At 37.0% G+C, this 16,383-nt stretch overlaps 1 protein-coding gene across 6 annotated transcripts in view; it reads right to left on the bottom strand.

Annotated features, from left to right (window-relative positions):
* The window catches only part of PCSK5 (proprotein convertase subtilisin/kexin type 5), a 160,442-nt gene that overhangs the window by 117,832 nt on the left and 26,227 nt on the right, over positions 1–16,383 (bottom strand). For all 6 annotated transcript variants that reach the window (XM_032212755.1, XM_032212757.1, XM_032212754.1 and 3 more), the window contains exon 2: positions 12,039–12,143. In XM_032212755.1, the coding sequence (XP_032068646.1) occupies positions 12,039–12,050 (12 nt within the window). In that variant the 5' untranslated portion in view covers positions 12,051–12,143. The remainder of the gene's footprint in view (positions 1–12,038; positions 12,144–16,383) is intronic.

Below are 16,383 nucleotides of genomic sequence, written 5' to 3'. Positions count from 1 at the left end.
GTGAACTGATCCTCATTCATGCTCTCTCTAAGACCAAGCCACCTCAAAGCTTTCTTATTTGTCACTTTCGTATTCAATCCACGCTCCTTCAGTAGCCGTTTGCTCTATTCTTATATTACAGGTAGTCTCCAGTTTACAAATGAGTTCCATCCGTAAGGTGGAATCTCCACAAGCACAGGAGACATTGCCTATAGGATCAATTAAGTCAAATTTGTGTGTAAGATGGAACAGTATTATTATGTAATACTGTATAAGTATTGTATAAAGAACTTGAATCGTTATGTATTTAACTTGAATCATGCATTTAATTCAAATGATGCTCTATTCTTAACTAGTGGTCATCCTTAACTTGCTATATTTGTTTTGCGGTTTTATCCTCATTCATTCTCTCCACTTGACCAAAACAATTTAAAGTATTTCCTCTTTAGAGTAATCTCTCATTAGATTCTTATATTTAATCCACATACATTCAGCACTCATTCATTATTGATCTTGGTTATGTAGACAGTAAACACAGGGTCAATCAAAATGGACTCAAATGTCTATACACCAATGAACAGGGTATGAGGAATAAACAGGGTGAATTAGAAATTCAAGTAAAAGAGGGCTGATACGATATTGCTGCCATTACAGAAACATGGTGGGATGAAACCGACAAATGAAACATACAGCTAGAAGGATTTAAATTATTTAAAAGAAATAGACCAAATAAAAGAGGAGTTGCACTATATATAAGAAATAATTACCTCTCTACAAAAATAGAGCACAACAATGATGAGAACTATCTTGAGTGCATTTGGGTCAATATTAAAGGTTGGGGAGGAAATGACATTGCCATAGATCTATACTACGGGCCACCCAACCAAGCAGAGGAAGTAGATGAACTTTTTGCTAGTCAGCTAACTAAGGTATGTAGAAAGTACACCACAATAGTAATGGGGGATTTTAACTACCCTGACATCAACTGGGAAACAAACTCGGCACCAAGTGGAAGATCCAACAGGTTCCTAACAAACCTAGAAGACAACTTTGTTTCCCAAAAAGTAGAGAAGGGAACAAGGGGATCAGCAATATTGGACTTAATTCTCACTAACAGAGAGGAAATGATAGAAGGTGTTGAAGCCACGGGAACCCTGGGGTCAAGTGTCCATGCAATATTGGAATTCAACATTATGCAAACACAAGTAGTAGAACAAAGTGAAACTAGAGTCTTGGACTTTAAGAGTCCAATTTCAATAAACTTAGAGAGAGCTTGGGAAAAATTCCATGGATGAGAATCCTCAAAACTCATGTTTTGCATCTGTCTTTACACAAAGGGATAAAACAGTCCAAGCTATCAAAAACAGCACCACAAAAATCAGATTAGGAACACAAGTTGAAATAAGGAAGAAAATGGTAAGTGAGCACCTGTCTACCCTAGACAAGTTCAAATCACCAGGACCGGACGGATTACACCCCAGGGTTCTGAAGGAACTGGCAGATGAGATCTCAGAACCACTGAAACTATATCTTTCAGAGATCCGAGGACTGGAAAAGAGCTGATGTGGTTCCCATCTTCAAAAAAGGGAAAAAAACAAATCCAGGAAACTACAGACCTATCAGCCTGACCTCAATATCAGGAAAGATTCTGGAAAAGATAATCAAGCAACGAATTAGCAAACACCTAGAAGCAAACAAAGTAATAGCCAAAAGCCAACATGGGTTTGTCAAAAACAGATCATGCCAGAGTAATCTTATTGCATTCTTTGATAATGTGACAAAATTAGTGGACCAGAGGAATGCCGTTGATATAGTTTTCTTGGACTTCAGTAAGGCATTGGATAAGATAGACCATAACCTACTACTAGATAAAGTAGAAGAATGTGGGTTAGACAGAGCACCACCAGATGGATTCGTAACTGGCTGACCAAGCACATTCAATGTGTCGTCCTCAATGGAACTGCATCTACATGGAGGGAAGTATGCAGTGGAGTATCCCAAGTCTCTGTTTTGGGCCCAGTACTCTTCAACATCTTCATCAATGATTTGGATGATGGAATAAATGGGGAACTCATCAAATTTGCAGATGACACCAAGCTGGCAGGAATAGCCAACACTTCAGAAGATAGGCTAAAGAAACAGAAGGATCTTGACAAACTTGAACATTGGCACTATCTAATAAAATGAAATTCAATGGTGAAAAGAGTAAGGTTCTATATTTAGGCAAGAAAAATGAAACGCACAGGTACAGTATAGGTAGTACCTTGCTCAACAGTAGTAACTGTGAAAGGGATCTTGGAGTCCTAGTGGACAACCATTTAAATATGAGCCAGCAGTGTGCAGCAGCTGCCAAAAAAGCCAACACAGTTCTAGGCTGCATAAACAGAGGGATAGAATCAAGATCACGTGAAGTGTTAATACCACTTTATAATGCCTTGGTAAGGCCGCACTTGGAATATTGCATTCAGTTTTGGTCACCACAATGTAGAAAAGATGTGGAGAGTCTAGAAAGAGTACAGAGAAGAGCAACAAAGATGATTAGAGGACTGGAGACTAAAACATATGAAGAACGGTTGCAGGAACTGGGTATGTCTAGTTTAATAGAAAGAGGGACTAGGGGAAACATGATAGCAGTGTTCCAATATCTCAGGGGTTGCCACAAAGAAGAGGGAGTCAAACTATTTTCCAAGACACCTGAGGGTAGAACAAGAAGCAATGTGTGGAAACTAATCAAGGAGAGAAGCGACTTAGAACTGAGGAGAAATTTCCTGACAGTTAGAACAATTAATCAGTGGAACAGCTTGCCTCCAGAAGTTGTGAATGCCCCAACACTGGAAGTCTTAAGAAGATATTGGATAGCCATTTGTCTGAAATGGTATAGGGTTTCCTGCCTAGGCAGGGGGTTGGACTAAGATCCCTCTCCTGCCTAGGCAGGGGGTTGGACTAAGATCCCTCCCAACTCTGCTATTGTATTGTATTGTTTGAGTAGACACAATTCTTATATTATCTATTACAATCACATGCAAATTACTTCTAGGTTCCTCATGACATGCGCAAATCTCATGTCCATATAATAAAAAGGTTGAAATGAGCTTACATGAAGCAGTATTTTCTTCTACTGGCAAATGTTTACTCCTCACAATATGCTATCCACTACACTAGGATTTCATTTTTTAAAAAGCCTTTCTCTGTCCATTTACCTTTTCTAATAGTTAGCATTCTGCCATGATACACTCTCTCCTGTCAAACACAATTCTGGATTTTGCCACATTAATTTTCAGACCCATCCTCATTGCTGCAAAATTACAATATACTCAAGAATTGAAATGGGTAGCAACCAACATGAGAAACAAACATACATGATCAAGGTATACAAATTTGTAAGTCAGGAGAAGCTCATTTAACTTCTTGGCCCCATTGCTTTTCATTGGAAAGGAAGGAATTACAGGAAAGTAAGCAGTCACATAGTGGGGAATACACACTGAAACAACGCACTGGCAGATGTGACTGCACTCAGCAAACAGTTTAGTGTATTCCCCATTGTGTGCTTACTCATTGTGTTGTAATCTCTTCCTCTTCAATTTTTGTGCTTTGTGGGGTGGGGTTGGGGGAGAGAGTGGTCAAACACAGGAGAGGAGAGGAAGAGACAGGGGTGAGTGCACTGTGGATGTTTTTCTCTTGTTTTGCAGACCTGGACAGGAGAATGCAGTTGAATGCTTGATGAGGTGAGAAGAGGTGACTTCCAGTCAGGTATACAGTCAATATGCAAGACAGTTGGCTCTTCCTTGTTTTCTGCCTTATCTTTCTTTGCCTGTCATCATTCTAATAGGACTGCACATTCCACACTACCAATCCCCTCCTGACCTAGGCTGCTCCACACCTAGGCCTCAAACTCAGCATCTCTAAGATCAAGTATCAGCTACCCCACTCTCCTTTCTTAAACCACACATCACCAACCATCCTCTCTCTGCAATCCATTCCACCCTCACCACTCTAATCTCACCAAAGAACATGGCAGGAATGACTCAGGGTCTCTGCCAAATTTGTTTCTTGCCCAGGGAGAAAACAGTAACCGTGCCTCAGAAAGACATCCTTACAACCCTGATAAAAAAAAAACTTCAATCCAATGACAATACCTATACGTACATATTTTTCAAACAATGAGGAAAGGAAAGTCCTGGAGTTAGTTATAATTAAAGTTCAGTAAGCTCACTTTAACAGCACCAACATGAATGAAACTGGCAAAGAATGTGAATGTGACAAAATGTGTGGCATGGGTCCAGGTTACCTGAGTAACCATCTTACCCCAATGGGATTGTTTTGACCCATTCATGTCAGCAGAAGGGGCATGCTGAGGAGCCCATTGGCCAAGGAATTTTGGCTGCCAGTCAATGAAAAGATCCTTTTCTGCCATCTCTCTAACCTTCTGAAAAACTGAACCCCTTAAGGTGAACTCCACTCCCACGCAACCCATAAGGGCCTTGAAACCTGGCTCTGCCAATTGGCCTGGGATCATGATGAGGATATGTCATCCTAGAGGTGGATTAAATAGAAGATTCACATGTCCATACCACTGTATTTCCTCCCCTGCCATCTAAATTATTTCTCTTAATATTATATTTGTTGTACTATTTTAATCTTTCATAACAGTGTTTTATCAGATTCTAAGCCACCTGGAGTCACATGAAGTGAGATGTGTGGCATATAAATTTAAACAAACAAATAAATGAATAGGTTGCTGCTCCATATGGCCAATCCAATGGTAGCCACAGGACATTGGTTGATTATGAAGCTTCCTGCTTGCTCCTGTGCCCTCTGCCATCCCATGCCCTGAACCAGGAGATTGAGTCAGGTAGAGTCTCATCTAGTTTCTAATATGATCCTGCTGCTGCCCAAAAGCCCATTCACCACCTTCTACTGTAGGGGAAAGCCACACCAGAATTGATATTGTTGCTGCTGCCACAATATAAAATACATTATGTTGAAGGTGTTATCATATTGATGTCCTTGTGGTTAGGAATGTATTCCTTTATCTTGTTCAAATCCAGTAACTAATTGGTTCAAGAAGCAGTTGTAATGCAACAATAACATAAATACTGCCCATTATAAAGCTTCCAAGAATAACAAGTTTTGGCAAGCAGTGATCATTATTCATCTGTTTGGCTTAGGCACTATATTACCAAGAGTGAGAAGCCTATGTGTTATGCTAGATTGGATTGGATTGAAGAACATCTCAAGGAACCCTGCAATGCTATGCTCCCTGGAGAAACACCACCCCCTCATCTAGCAGTCCTAAAAGCAACAGTAAGTTACTGTATTATACATATTATCTTCTACAAACTATCATTAAAACCCAATTCAGGTTGTTTTTCAGTCGTCTCTACGTGAAATGATATGCGATCCTTGCCAGTATGATCTCTTCTTTGGTTATCTTTGAAGTCCAGTTTAAGAACATTCTGGCCATATGAAAGCTATCAAAATGTAGTTATGCATCTTATAGTATGAAGACTTTCTGCTTATGTTCTGGCCTGTATAGCGGGCCCAAACAAAACAGCTACTGTTATGCTACATTGATATGGAGTAAAAAGCCTTTTAAAAGTTACATTGCATGTATGGCTCAGGAATTCTTTTACAATGTCCATATGGTAACTATAACGCTTGAATCAACATTCAGGGTTTAATTTATTAGTTTTAGTATGTTGGTCTATCGCCTTTAATGCATAATTCTATTAACTCAGTAGATGGAATACACAGTAATGAGTGTCCTGTATATTGAACTTGACTTCTACTGACTTCAGGAATCTAAGTAGTTTTCTTGGAGATAATATGAAGTGGTTTGTCATTGCTTTCTCCTATGATATTTTTCAACTTCTCTATTGAGAATTCTTTCTCTCTCTCTCCCTGGAACATCATATCTGCACTACATTTGATACTGTCTGTTTTGTCCTACTACAAGGCCAGGCAGTACCTCTCCATGTTTCTTTGTCCCCTTGAAGACTCTTCTTTTGAATATGTTATCTCCCTTTCATTAACCAACAACAATGAAATTATTATGCCAAGCTTTAATTAAAAATCAAATGTAACCCATGCTAATAAAAATATTAACCTTCAGGACATAAAGCTTTATATAAAAAAATATCTGGGGAATATAAGCTTTGAACCAAAGCCTCTGCTTATTTCTTTCACAAAAAATATTCAATCCTAGTAGGCTTTGCCAACTGTCATTATTATAACTGTAACTGTTTTAGTTATCATAGTTTTGCTATCCACACTCCTACAGTCAATTGTACTACAAATGCTATTTGCACACTGTTCATTTGTACAAGTATAGATAGTTCATTTCAAATGTTTGTATCTAATGTGCAGATGACAGGAAAAAAATGCAAATAGAGCAAGGCCATCCCTTGAATTAATCTTTCTTTGTATATTGAAGGTCCCAGTTCTTTCTAGTAGGGATTGTGTGCTTAGTTAGGAAATGTAGAAAATGATAACAATAGTCTTATTATGAGGAAAAAAATCCAGTATTCTTGTACATAGTGTTGCCGTTTTAAAAGAAAGTATTATTTCTAAGAAATAGAGTTTGTTATAAATGTACTAAATGTACGCTCAGCATACACTATAGGAATCTCTAGACGTAGGTACTCTTTCTAGAAAAGGTCAGGTTATCCAATTAGTCTTAAGCAGTTTTCAGCAACAATAAGGTAAAAGGTAAAGGTTACCCTTGCACATATGTGCTAGTCGTTCCTGGCTCTAGGAAGCGGTGTTCATCTCCATTTCAAAGCCAAAGAGCCAGTGCTGTCTGAAGATGATCATTGGCCGGCATGACTAAACACCCAAGGCGCACAGAACACTGTTACCTTCCCACGAAAGTTGGTTCCTATTTTTCTATTTGCATTTTTATATGCTTTTGAACTGCTAGGTTGGCAGAAGCTGGGACAAGTAACAGGAGCTCACTCCATTATGCGGCACTAGGGATTTGAACCACCTAACTGCTGACCTTTCTGATCAACAAGCTCAGTGATCACTGAGCCACTGCATCCCAGCAACAATGCACATGTGTTAATAAGATTTTAATGCTCACTTCCCAGAACACTTTGTTTGACTCCCCTGCATTTCATTCCCTTGCAAGACTCTAAAGGGACTTTCATTCTCAAATATCAACAGATATTTTCTCCTAGCAAAAGTTTCTCCAAAGGGTGCTCATGTAGAATATGTTGCAGCAGCCCAACCAAATTGCAACCAAAGGTTGTAAAAATACAACTTCTTCAGAGGAAATACAATCCCATCTTCAGTAATCCAGACTGATGTTACTGTTGTTTATTGAAAAAAAAAGAAGCAATTTGCTATTTGTAAGATTTAATTTGGGGTTGTTTCACCTGATTCCAGACCCTGATAGCTCTCAGACATTGGTTGAGGGTTTCCATTGCATCATGTCTGCCTAGGCTAGTTATGTATAATTGGTGTAATCATCATACCGATGACTCCTCATTCTGAACTGACAGATGATGTCTTCCAGCAGCTTCAACCGCCAAACTTTTATAAAAACTTTCCAAGCAGTCTCTGAAATCTCTGAATTCATTCATCGTCAAGGTCCCTCTAGCGATTCACCTACAATGTGTAAGTTGATAAGTGATCTGACCACAGCAAAAACAAATTCCAATGTCCTTGTACGTTCCAAAATAAAAAAAATGTGTCAAGCATATGCCAGGCGTTATTATTTGTAACAAGTCAGTGGTCACCATGGAGGCTCTGAACTGAAGAGCCATATCACTAAAGTACCTTTAGGAACTTTGTAGTAATCATGACTCATGAGACAATATACATGTAAAAGGCAGCTGCTAAATGGTCAGGTAGTCAATGCTAACAGCATTGCAGCTTATTTTCCAGCCCAATACATACAAAGGCACTTACACCAACCACCTTAAGGACAATATGTTAGCTGTTCAAAGTAGGCCAGACAAGAAACAAATCAGTATAAATACAGAATCTTCCTGCTTTCTTTTACTCACCAGAAAACTAGGGAAGATCTGATTTTAAATGCTTCCCATTTGCTTCTGTGGCCTGAAATATCCTTTGAATGATAGTTGTCTAATCTGTCTTCCAAGGTCATTTCCACATACCATTACACAATGCTCCTTGCCATTGCAAGTCTTCTATGTAAATTTATGTTATGTTGCTGCAGGACCCGAAACATAGATACAAAATCTGAGAGCTACACCTCCATTACTCCCAGTCAGTAATATCCAACAGGTTACATGCTCATCAACAACCATGTTGTAGATGGATATAATCTAAATGCCACAGACCTGACATTTACCAGCATCTTAGAGACCAAGACACTGATAATGTTTCTACCTGGGGAACTAGGATTGGGGAAGCTGACTTAGAAGAGACATGAATATCTGGATCTCCTACAAGAGCTTATTTAGTGGCCTCCCACTATTCGTGACCCTGCCCATCACGATCCTAATTTGGGAACCATTGCATCATCTCAACCAACAATTATTTCTGCATTTTCATTCTCACATTTTTCCAAACTCAGCACATACTCCACTAATCTCAGCCATCATGTGCATTTTCCTCATCCAGAGCCCAATTACCCCAGACCAGAAGCTGATATCTAGTCTCCAATTTCATGCTCCTGCTCAGCTTCTAAGGATGGTGATAACAGCTCTACTTCAAAGCTCCACAATTGCTGTTGCTAGCACTACTTTTCATAGTATTCCTCACAGTACTAGTAGCATTTTTCATAGCAACCCACAACTAGAGACAAGGGCAAAGCAGGTACCAGATCTTTCTAAATCCTTCCCCTGAACCTTCTTAGGTCTGCCATCAACAGATCCAATTTCTTTCTCCCTTCTTTTGAGACCTCCAAAACAGAATGCAACATTCCAAAATTGTGATGCAGTCTATGTTTGTTCACATCTACTTTATCTTCTGACAAAGTGTAAGCTAAATCCAAATGCTCATTAAAAATAAGTAGCTGCAGAAATGTGCACCACTTAGAAATAATTTTTGATACTGATTTTAATTAATTAAAAGCAGTTTTTGGATGTTGAGGAGAATACTAGTGTATAAGGTGCTTGATTTTCCTCTCATTACCCTTTCTCTGGTACAAACTGTCTTTCAAAGTTTTGTTTTCAGATTTTGGCAGAGGTTTCCTCACTGAACACTTTTTATCCACTACTTCAATCCTCAAAACTGACCCTACCAAGTATTATGGTCATTAGGAAACAAAAACAATTCAGACTCTATTATGTGTGTTTTGTGGATAATAAGCTATAATAACAGGAATCAGGATTTTCCTAAAATATAATTTTAGATAAGTCCATGCAAAGATTAAAACATCTTTGCATCTGGAGAAAGACATCCAACAGCTAAGAAGCCAGTCTTGAACTTTTAAGTATATAACATTTTCAATTTTGAGTGGCCAATATTTGGCTGTTTTCCTTCTTCAATGAGACATTTCCTTTTTTCTAAATTAAAAGTTTCAAAAAATATGATGTTTGTCTTATATTATTCATTCTGGATGGATTCACATATTGTGCTAAATCATAATATAGTCGCTTTGGTTTTAGTTCAGTGTGATGTGTGAAAATAGTCACTGTATGTTGTAAATCATGATTTAAATTTTAGAGCTAAGTGTAAATAATGATTATGACTTGCTCAACAAGCCATTGTTAAAATTAAGCATAGCACTGCATCATATGTAAACATACATATGATATGAGCAGTATATCTTTATTAAAACAAGTCAAAATATGAATTTCTTATTCAAAAACTATTTTAGTTGTAAATTCCTAGATGTCAATACGTTCTGCTTGAATACTATGATATATAAAATGTGTAAGAAGTAATACTTATGTTTAGCTAAGTTTGCAGATCCATTACAAAGATAGACATAATATCAATGAAGTGATTTCAAGTTTGAGGACTTGATGAAGATGATATATAAATACTTTCTTATCTTCATGCTGAAATATAGCAAAAGTGAGGTAATTTTGTTTTGCCTTTTGAAGTTGGGTATACTGAGTGAAATCCAGTTGACAAAGCAAAATAAAATAGTTCAACATCTGTGTCCTAAATGTTTCTATTCCATCAGGATACTATTATGTTTGTTCAAGCCAGTGGAAGAATAAATTGTTTTCCTTCAGCTTAAAGTGCAAATACCTTAATCTGCCATCAGTACCGCTGCTTTCAACACTGTAATGTGTGATAACATGATACTTGCTTATTTTCTAGAGCTTAGGTTTCTAAGATGGTCTGATAATAAGGATAAAGTGGACAAGTAGGTATCATTACTACTTTTTCCACAACAAGAAGCAGCTGTATGAATTTTGTCAATCTCAAAATGATATCCAGGCCAATGAGCAGCATGAGGGAAGGGGGAAGGAGAAAAGGAAGGGGAAGGAGAAGAGGAAGGGGAAGGGGAAAGGGAAAGAGAAAAGAAAGTTTCCAGCTCCACAGACTGCATTTTACATGCCAATCAGGTTGTTATACTAATATGGACAGAATAAGTATAAAGTTTCTTGCTCAGTAAAACAAAACCTCATTTTTAATATAATAAATCATTGCAAAGAGGTAGGAAAGGTGGTTGGATTTTCTAACATACCATTTAAGTAAATTAATGTGCAATTGATTTGTGTGTTTTGATCATTGTGAACCATCCAGAGTTATTAAAATATTGGGGAATATAAATGCTACATTAATTCAAAGTATGATAGCTTCAACCTTTAGAAATATGTTGATCAGAAAATTATAAAGACAATGAAGTATAAATATGAGGAGTCACATTATTTTTAATATAAAGCAACTTTTATTTTTCTAAAGATTTGTCTGATTTATTCCTGTCACATTCCTATCTTGCCAATAACATTTCTCAAAAGAAATTATCCTGACTGTATTTCTAGTTCACAGCAATTTGTTTATAATCAAAATGAAAACACCCAAGTAAAATTTAAAAATGCACAAAGTGTCAGTTATCCATATCTTACTTAAATTAATTTTTAAATTAATTTTTGTGGGAAGCTTTTAAGATATTCTATGAAATGTAGCCCGACCAAGATTACATGATTATTAATTAATGTTTCTATCACATTATATACAACATATAGAAACATTATCAAAAAGCAATATACATAAAACAAATGTCCAACTTACTCATATATTATCAAAAAATGAGAGGCTATTCCTCTCACATTTATTACATCAAATAACATAAAAGTGTTTTAACATTTATTTGTTGAACAAGAAATAATACACAGCCAACTTTATACCCAGTTAATATTTGCAATGCACCAATATATCTTCTTCAATCACCTCCATCAGCATATGATTATCATAAGCAGATACATCATACTGGCATACCAATAGAATTAAGATGCAAATTAAGTTTTTTATGTTGATATATTTTAAATAATATTATAATTGTTGCCATGAGAATAATTCCAGTGATGATAAATCCTTCTTATACTCACATCTTTTTGTTTCACTACAATAAAAAGAAGCATGATTCTTTATATACAAAAAGCAGCATTTTTAAAAAGCTTTACGGTATTGTGGGAAAGTTAGAAATGAAAAACAAAAATTATAAACCATTAACATGAGACATGCAGTAATTTAATAAAAGCAGTTTAAAAATAATTATTATTAATAATAGCAATTAAGCTAAATAATATATGTGAAAAGATAATTTTGTAAAAAAATCCTTGTTCAACAACATAAATCAATAGTGAATTTTTGGGTTAGAAACTACACTCAAACTGCCTTCTTCATTTTAAGAAAGGGTCACTACTTAGACATAATAAAACATTATATACCATTGACATGCAAATCACTGCAGCATTAATATAATATTCTATAAATAATGATGGCACACTATTCTTAAAACTTTAGAATACTACCTTCTTTTCTTATATGAAATAGAATCTTAATGAGAAAATGACAATCAATTCATGTAATTGTAGATGTTATCCAGGTAAACATCTCCTGGCATAAAATTTCAAATTAAAAATGCAAAGGCTTGCGTCAAACACGATTGACTAATTAGATTAGCTTACCTTTGGCTCCATGGAAATGAAGTTGTGAGTACCTCTACTTGTGACAACAGACCTTTTAAATGTTTTACTATGGTAAAAATGGTAATAATCCTTCAGTGCCCCAATCTGTAAGAGAAAAAAGATTTTGGGGTAAGGGAAGAGAAGAAAAGAAACAGAAAATTTATAAAAGCAGTGTACCTCTTTTTGAAAAGGTCTATAAATTATGCAATTACTACTTGGGCTGAAATGTTACTTGAACCCAAGTACTCATCTTTCAGAAAGAAAGATACAATATAGAATGGTTGAATGTCCTTGATGTTGTAACTATATAACTGGAGATAACAACCGAACTGGATGTTTTGTCTGTATCCACCTTTTTAATGTTTAATTTATATGCAACATTTTATGTACCAATCAAGATCCACATTAGCTTTTCAAACCCACTAATATAGTACTAAAATCATTCAGCTTAAGGGTATTTATTGTAAAACTATAAATATTTAATTCATGAGAAAAAAATCATCTCAACTTTGATAAGAAAAGCTTATTAGAACATTTGATCTTTGAAAGCAGATTAAATTATTTAAAGACTTGTTATTGTTTGGTTTGCAGTCCATTGCATTCATAGGGATCAGCAGGGCAAGGGAGAAGAGGCAAAAGATACATCATGTCCCAACACAAAATCTACAACTTGCATCAGCAAGACAATATGAAAGAGTAGTTTGGATCTTGATCTGACCAAGTATAGGCACTCCTCAATTTAAAACAGCACAGAAAAAGGTTATTCATGACCATTTTCCCCATGGCCCATGGTGATTTACCTTCAGATGCTTAACAATTTGACTCACATTTACATTGGTTGCAGTATCTCAGACTTATGTGATCCCATTTTGCGACCTTCTGACAAGTCGATGGGGAAGCCAGATTCCCTTAACAACCGTTACTAATTTAAGAACTGTAGTAATTCACTTATCAAATGTGACAAGAAAAGTTGTAAAATGGAGCAAAAATCACTTCATAAATTTCTCCTTTAGCAAGATAAATTTTGGGCTCAATTGTGGTTGTAATTGAGGGCTAGCCTACTACAGAAATAACTGCTTGATATTCTACCAACAGGATGTATTTTTAATAAAAGGACTGTTGTATTAAATAAAAGGAAAGACAAGAAATGTGGAAGCAGATATGCTTGGATCATATATGCTTTTCATTGACTTCTTCCAATACATATTTCAATTTTTTATGAAGGTCATTGATCTTAAGTCCTAACCAGACTATTTGATACTTCTAAACCTTACAGTAAAAAAGAAAACTTCTTTAAACCTGAATTATTCAATTCAATATTATCCTTATGACAGTTGCATTATCTCAGGGTCATGTGATCACCTTTTGTGACCTTCTGATAAGCAAAGTCAATGGGAAGGCCATATTTACTTTACAACTGTGCTACTAACTGAACAACTATGGTGATTCACAACAACTGTGGCAAAAAAGGATGAAAAGCAGGGCAAAATTTACTTAACAAATGTCTTACTTAGCAACAGGAATTTTGGACTCAGTTGAGGAAATAAGTTGAGGACTAAGTGTATTTGCATGTCAAACAAGCTTATAGCACTCATTGTAATTGATAAAGTAGGCTACAAAAACAATCCTTTTAAAATGGAACACTTTACCAATAATATCAACAGACCATCAATAAATGTTTTATGTAATGCTTTATCTTGCCTTTATTTTTTTATAGATAACCCAAGGCAGGGGACATACCTAATACTCCTATTTTCCCCATAACAGCAACCTTGTGAGGCTTTGGCTGACAGAGAGTGACTGGTCCAAAGTCACCTAGACAGCTTTCATAACTAAAAAGGGACTAGAATTCACAGTCTCTAGGTTCTAGCCTGATGTTTTAACCACTAGACCAAACTGGCTTCCTATAACTCCAAATGCCTAGTCAGAATAAATGCAATATTTTCCTTTTATTAACCTCAGAAGAAAATTTAAGTAAACAATTTACGTAGATAATTACCCAATAAAATTAATGAGAAGCATTTATTCATTAAAGTTGTACACTGCCACAATATCTACCTGCAATAGCCACAAATCCATACAGTGGACTTACTTCCTTGGGACAATGTCACCCCCTCAAGAGTTCAAGGCTGGGACAACTGCAATGAACAAAATGTGATTACGTCTTGCTTGGATTCAACTTTAGATTGCATCATCCCATCCACAACATGGATCACTGGGACACTGGACAGACTGTTGAGACATTCTCCTGGTGGGCCTTGTGGGGGAAAGAAGTTGCAGTACAAAGCTGAGTATAATCAGCATATAATGGTATCACACCCTGAATATTTGGATGATTTCCTACAGCAATTTTATGCTGAATAACAAGGGAGAAGGAAATAACCCCTGTGACCCATTACTGTAGGGGAAAAACAGGCAGAACCTGGGGGCAGAGTCAAGTGAGTAGTTAACCCAGAGTTGTTATATTTCCACAAACAGTCTAAGTCTAATTCTTCTTGCATTTGTTGACTCTTATCTAAAACCAATTTAGTGTTGACCATTAGTTGTCTAGATTCTTGTGAACAGGCATGATTAATAAATCATCTTAACTGGAACCTGGAGTATCATCCTGATTCTTCATGCCTGACTACAAGGAAGTGACCATGGGTCAAATTGCCTGACTGCTACTGACTAGAACTGCCCGTTGAGGTAGGAACAGATAGTCCCTAGGAATGCCATAGTTAATGGTCTAATAAGCAACAGGAGATTCAAAGATCTCCATAAAGATCACAACAAAGTTTATTGACTATAGCAACTAAAGTCATAACCATTCTGAACTCGGGCCTTGAAAGAAGCCAAATAATCTATTTTATTCAGGATGCATCAGTTACTAAATATTTAACTACCTTCACCTCAAAGTGAAGATTGGGATAAATAGTCTTCCTTTAAGGAGTGAGTGCTCAGAACGTCGTTCAAGGAAGCTGGAATCATCTTTTCCCACAGAGAGTATTAACCACCTCTTGGATCAATCAAGTCACCTTTCCATCTCCATATAAGAACTACGAAGGGTATGGTTCAACACTGTTAAGTGGTAAAGGTCATATCAGAGAGACCCAATGTAGACCTCAGATTATGCAAGCCATAATGAGTCCATATAATAGAGCTAGGATTCCCCAAACACCACATTAAACTCTGCCTATCTTTGGCAAATCTAAGTGAAATGTTAGCAAAATGCATCCAAAATGAGTGGCCATCATGCCCGTTCTTTTCTAAAGCAAGGCTGTTGACCCACCTTATTAACTCAATCAGATAAGAATAATGATGCTATAGGCTAGGACAGTGATGGCGAAACTTTTAGACACCAAGTGACCAAACTGTGTGTTCACACATGCCCAAACTGAAAGGCATGATTGCATGGACATGCATGGACATGCACATAGTTATGCACATGCATGGGCATTCATGCATGCACAGCAGAGACCCAATCACCAACTGGCCTGTGGGAGGTGGGGCATCCCAACACTGGCAGCGTGACAAGAAGTAAGATCTTTTTCTTTCGTGAGCTTCTGTTTCATCATTTGTAGGGAAACAGAAGCTCATGAAAGAAACACCATGAAGATCTGAACCTGGGGTGATGGCACACATGCCTGCAGAAAGGGCTCTGCGTGCCACCTCTGGCATGCGTGCCATAGGTTCGCCATCACAGAACTAGGATTTGAATTTGTACTTGTGCTTGGTCACATTTTCTTTTGATCTTTAGATATTATTTTTGGTGGTTCAGTTCCCATAACTGCTTAGAGAACTAAAGCGTGCCTCAGGATCAGGACACCAAAGGGGAGCACCTCGGAGAACATTCATTGAGAGCTTGGGTTACAGGAAAACAAAGCCATTGGTGAATTCACCTCTGATACAACTGGGAAATTCCTCAAGTACTTCCAAGAAACCATCTGAATTCATGCATTTAAGACACATCCTAACCTAACTGATCCTATTCTGCAGAGATCTTCATAGCAGTTAATCTTGGATCAGAATTGGACCAGAAAGAGATCCAATTTGACAATGAGGCAGATCTAATCTTGTCACATTCTATGCAATTGCTCCGAGCATTGTCAGACTTGAGAAGACAAGTCCATGATCACCAAAACATAACCGACCCAGACCTCTTACATGGCAACACCCTAAAGTGGTGTTTCTAAACCTCAAAATTTTAAGATGTGTGAGAAATTGCAACAATTTCACAGACAATATGCTAGCAGTTCAGAAAAATACCCACCTACTCTCTAAAGCCCAACTTAACACAAGGTTCCTCACATTTCCACTACCTCAAGAAGAATATCCCTTGTCACATAACCTCCAGTAAGATCAG

The sequence above is a fragment of the Thamnophis elegans genome, chromosome 3 (genome assembly GCF_009769535.1).
Source record: "Thamnophis elegans isolate rThaEle1 chromosome 3, rThaEle1.pri, whole genome shotgun sequence".
Lineage (NCBI taxonomy): Eukaryota > Metazoa > Chordata > Lepidosauria > Squamata > Colubridae > Thamnophis > Thamnophis elegans.
This window is presented reverse-complemented; position numbering and strand designations above follow the sequence as displayed.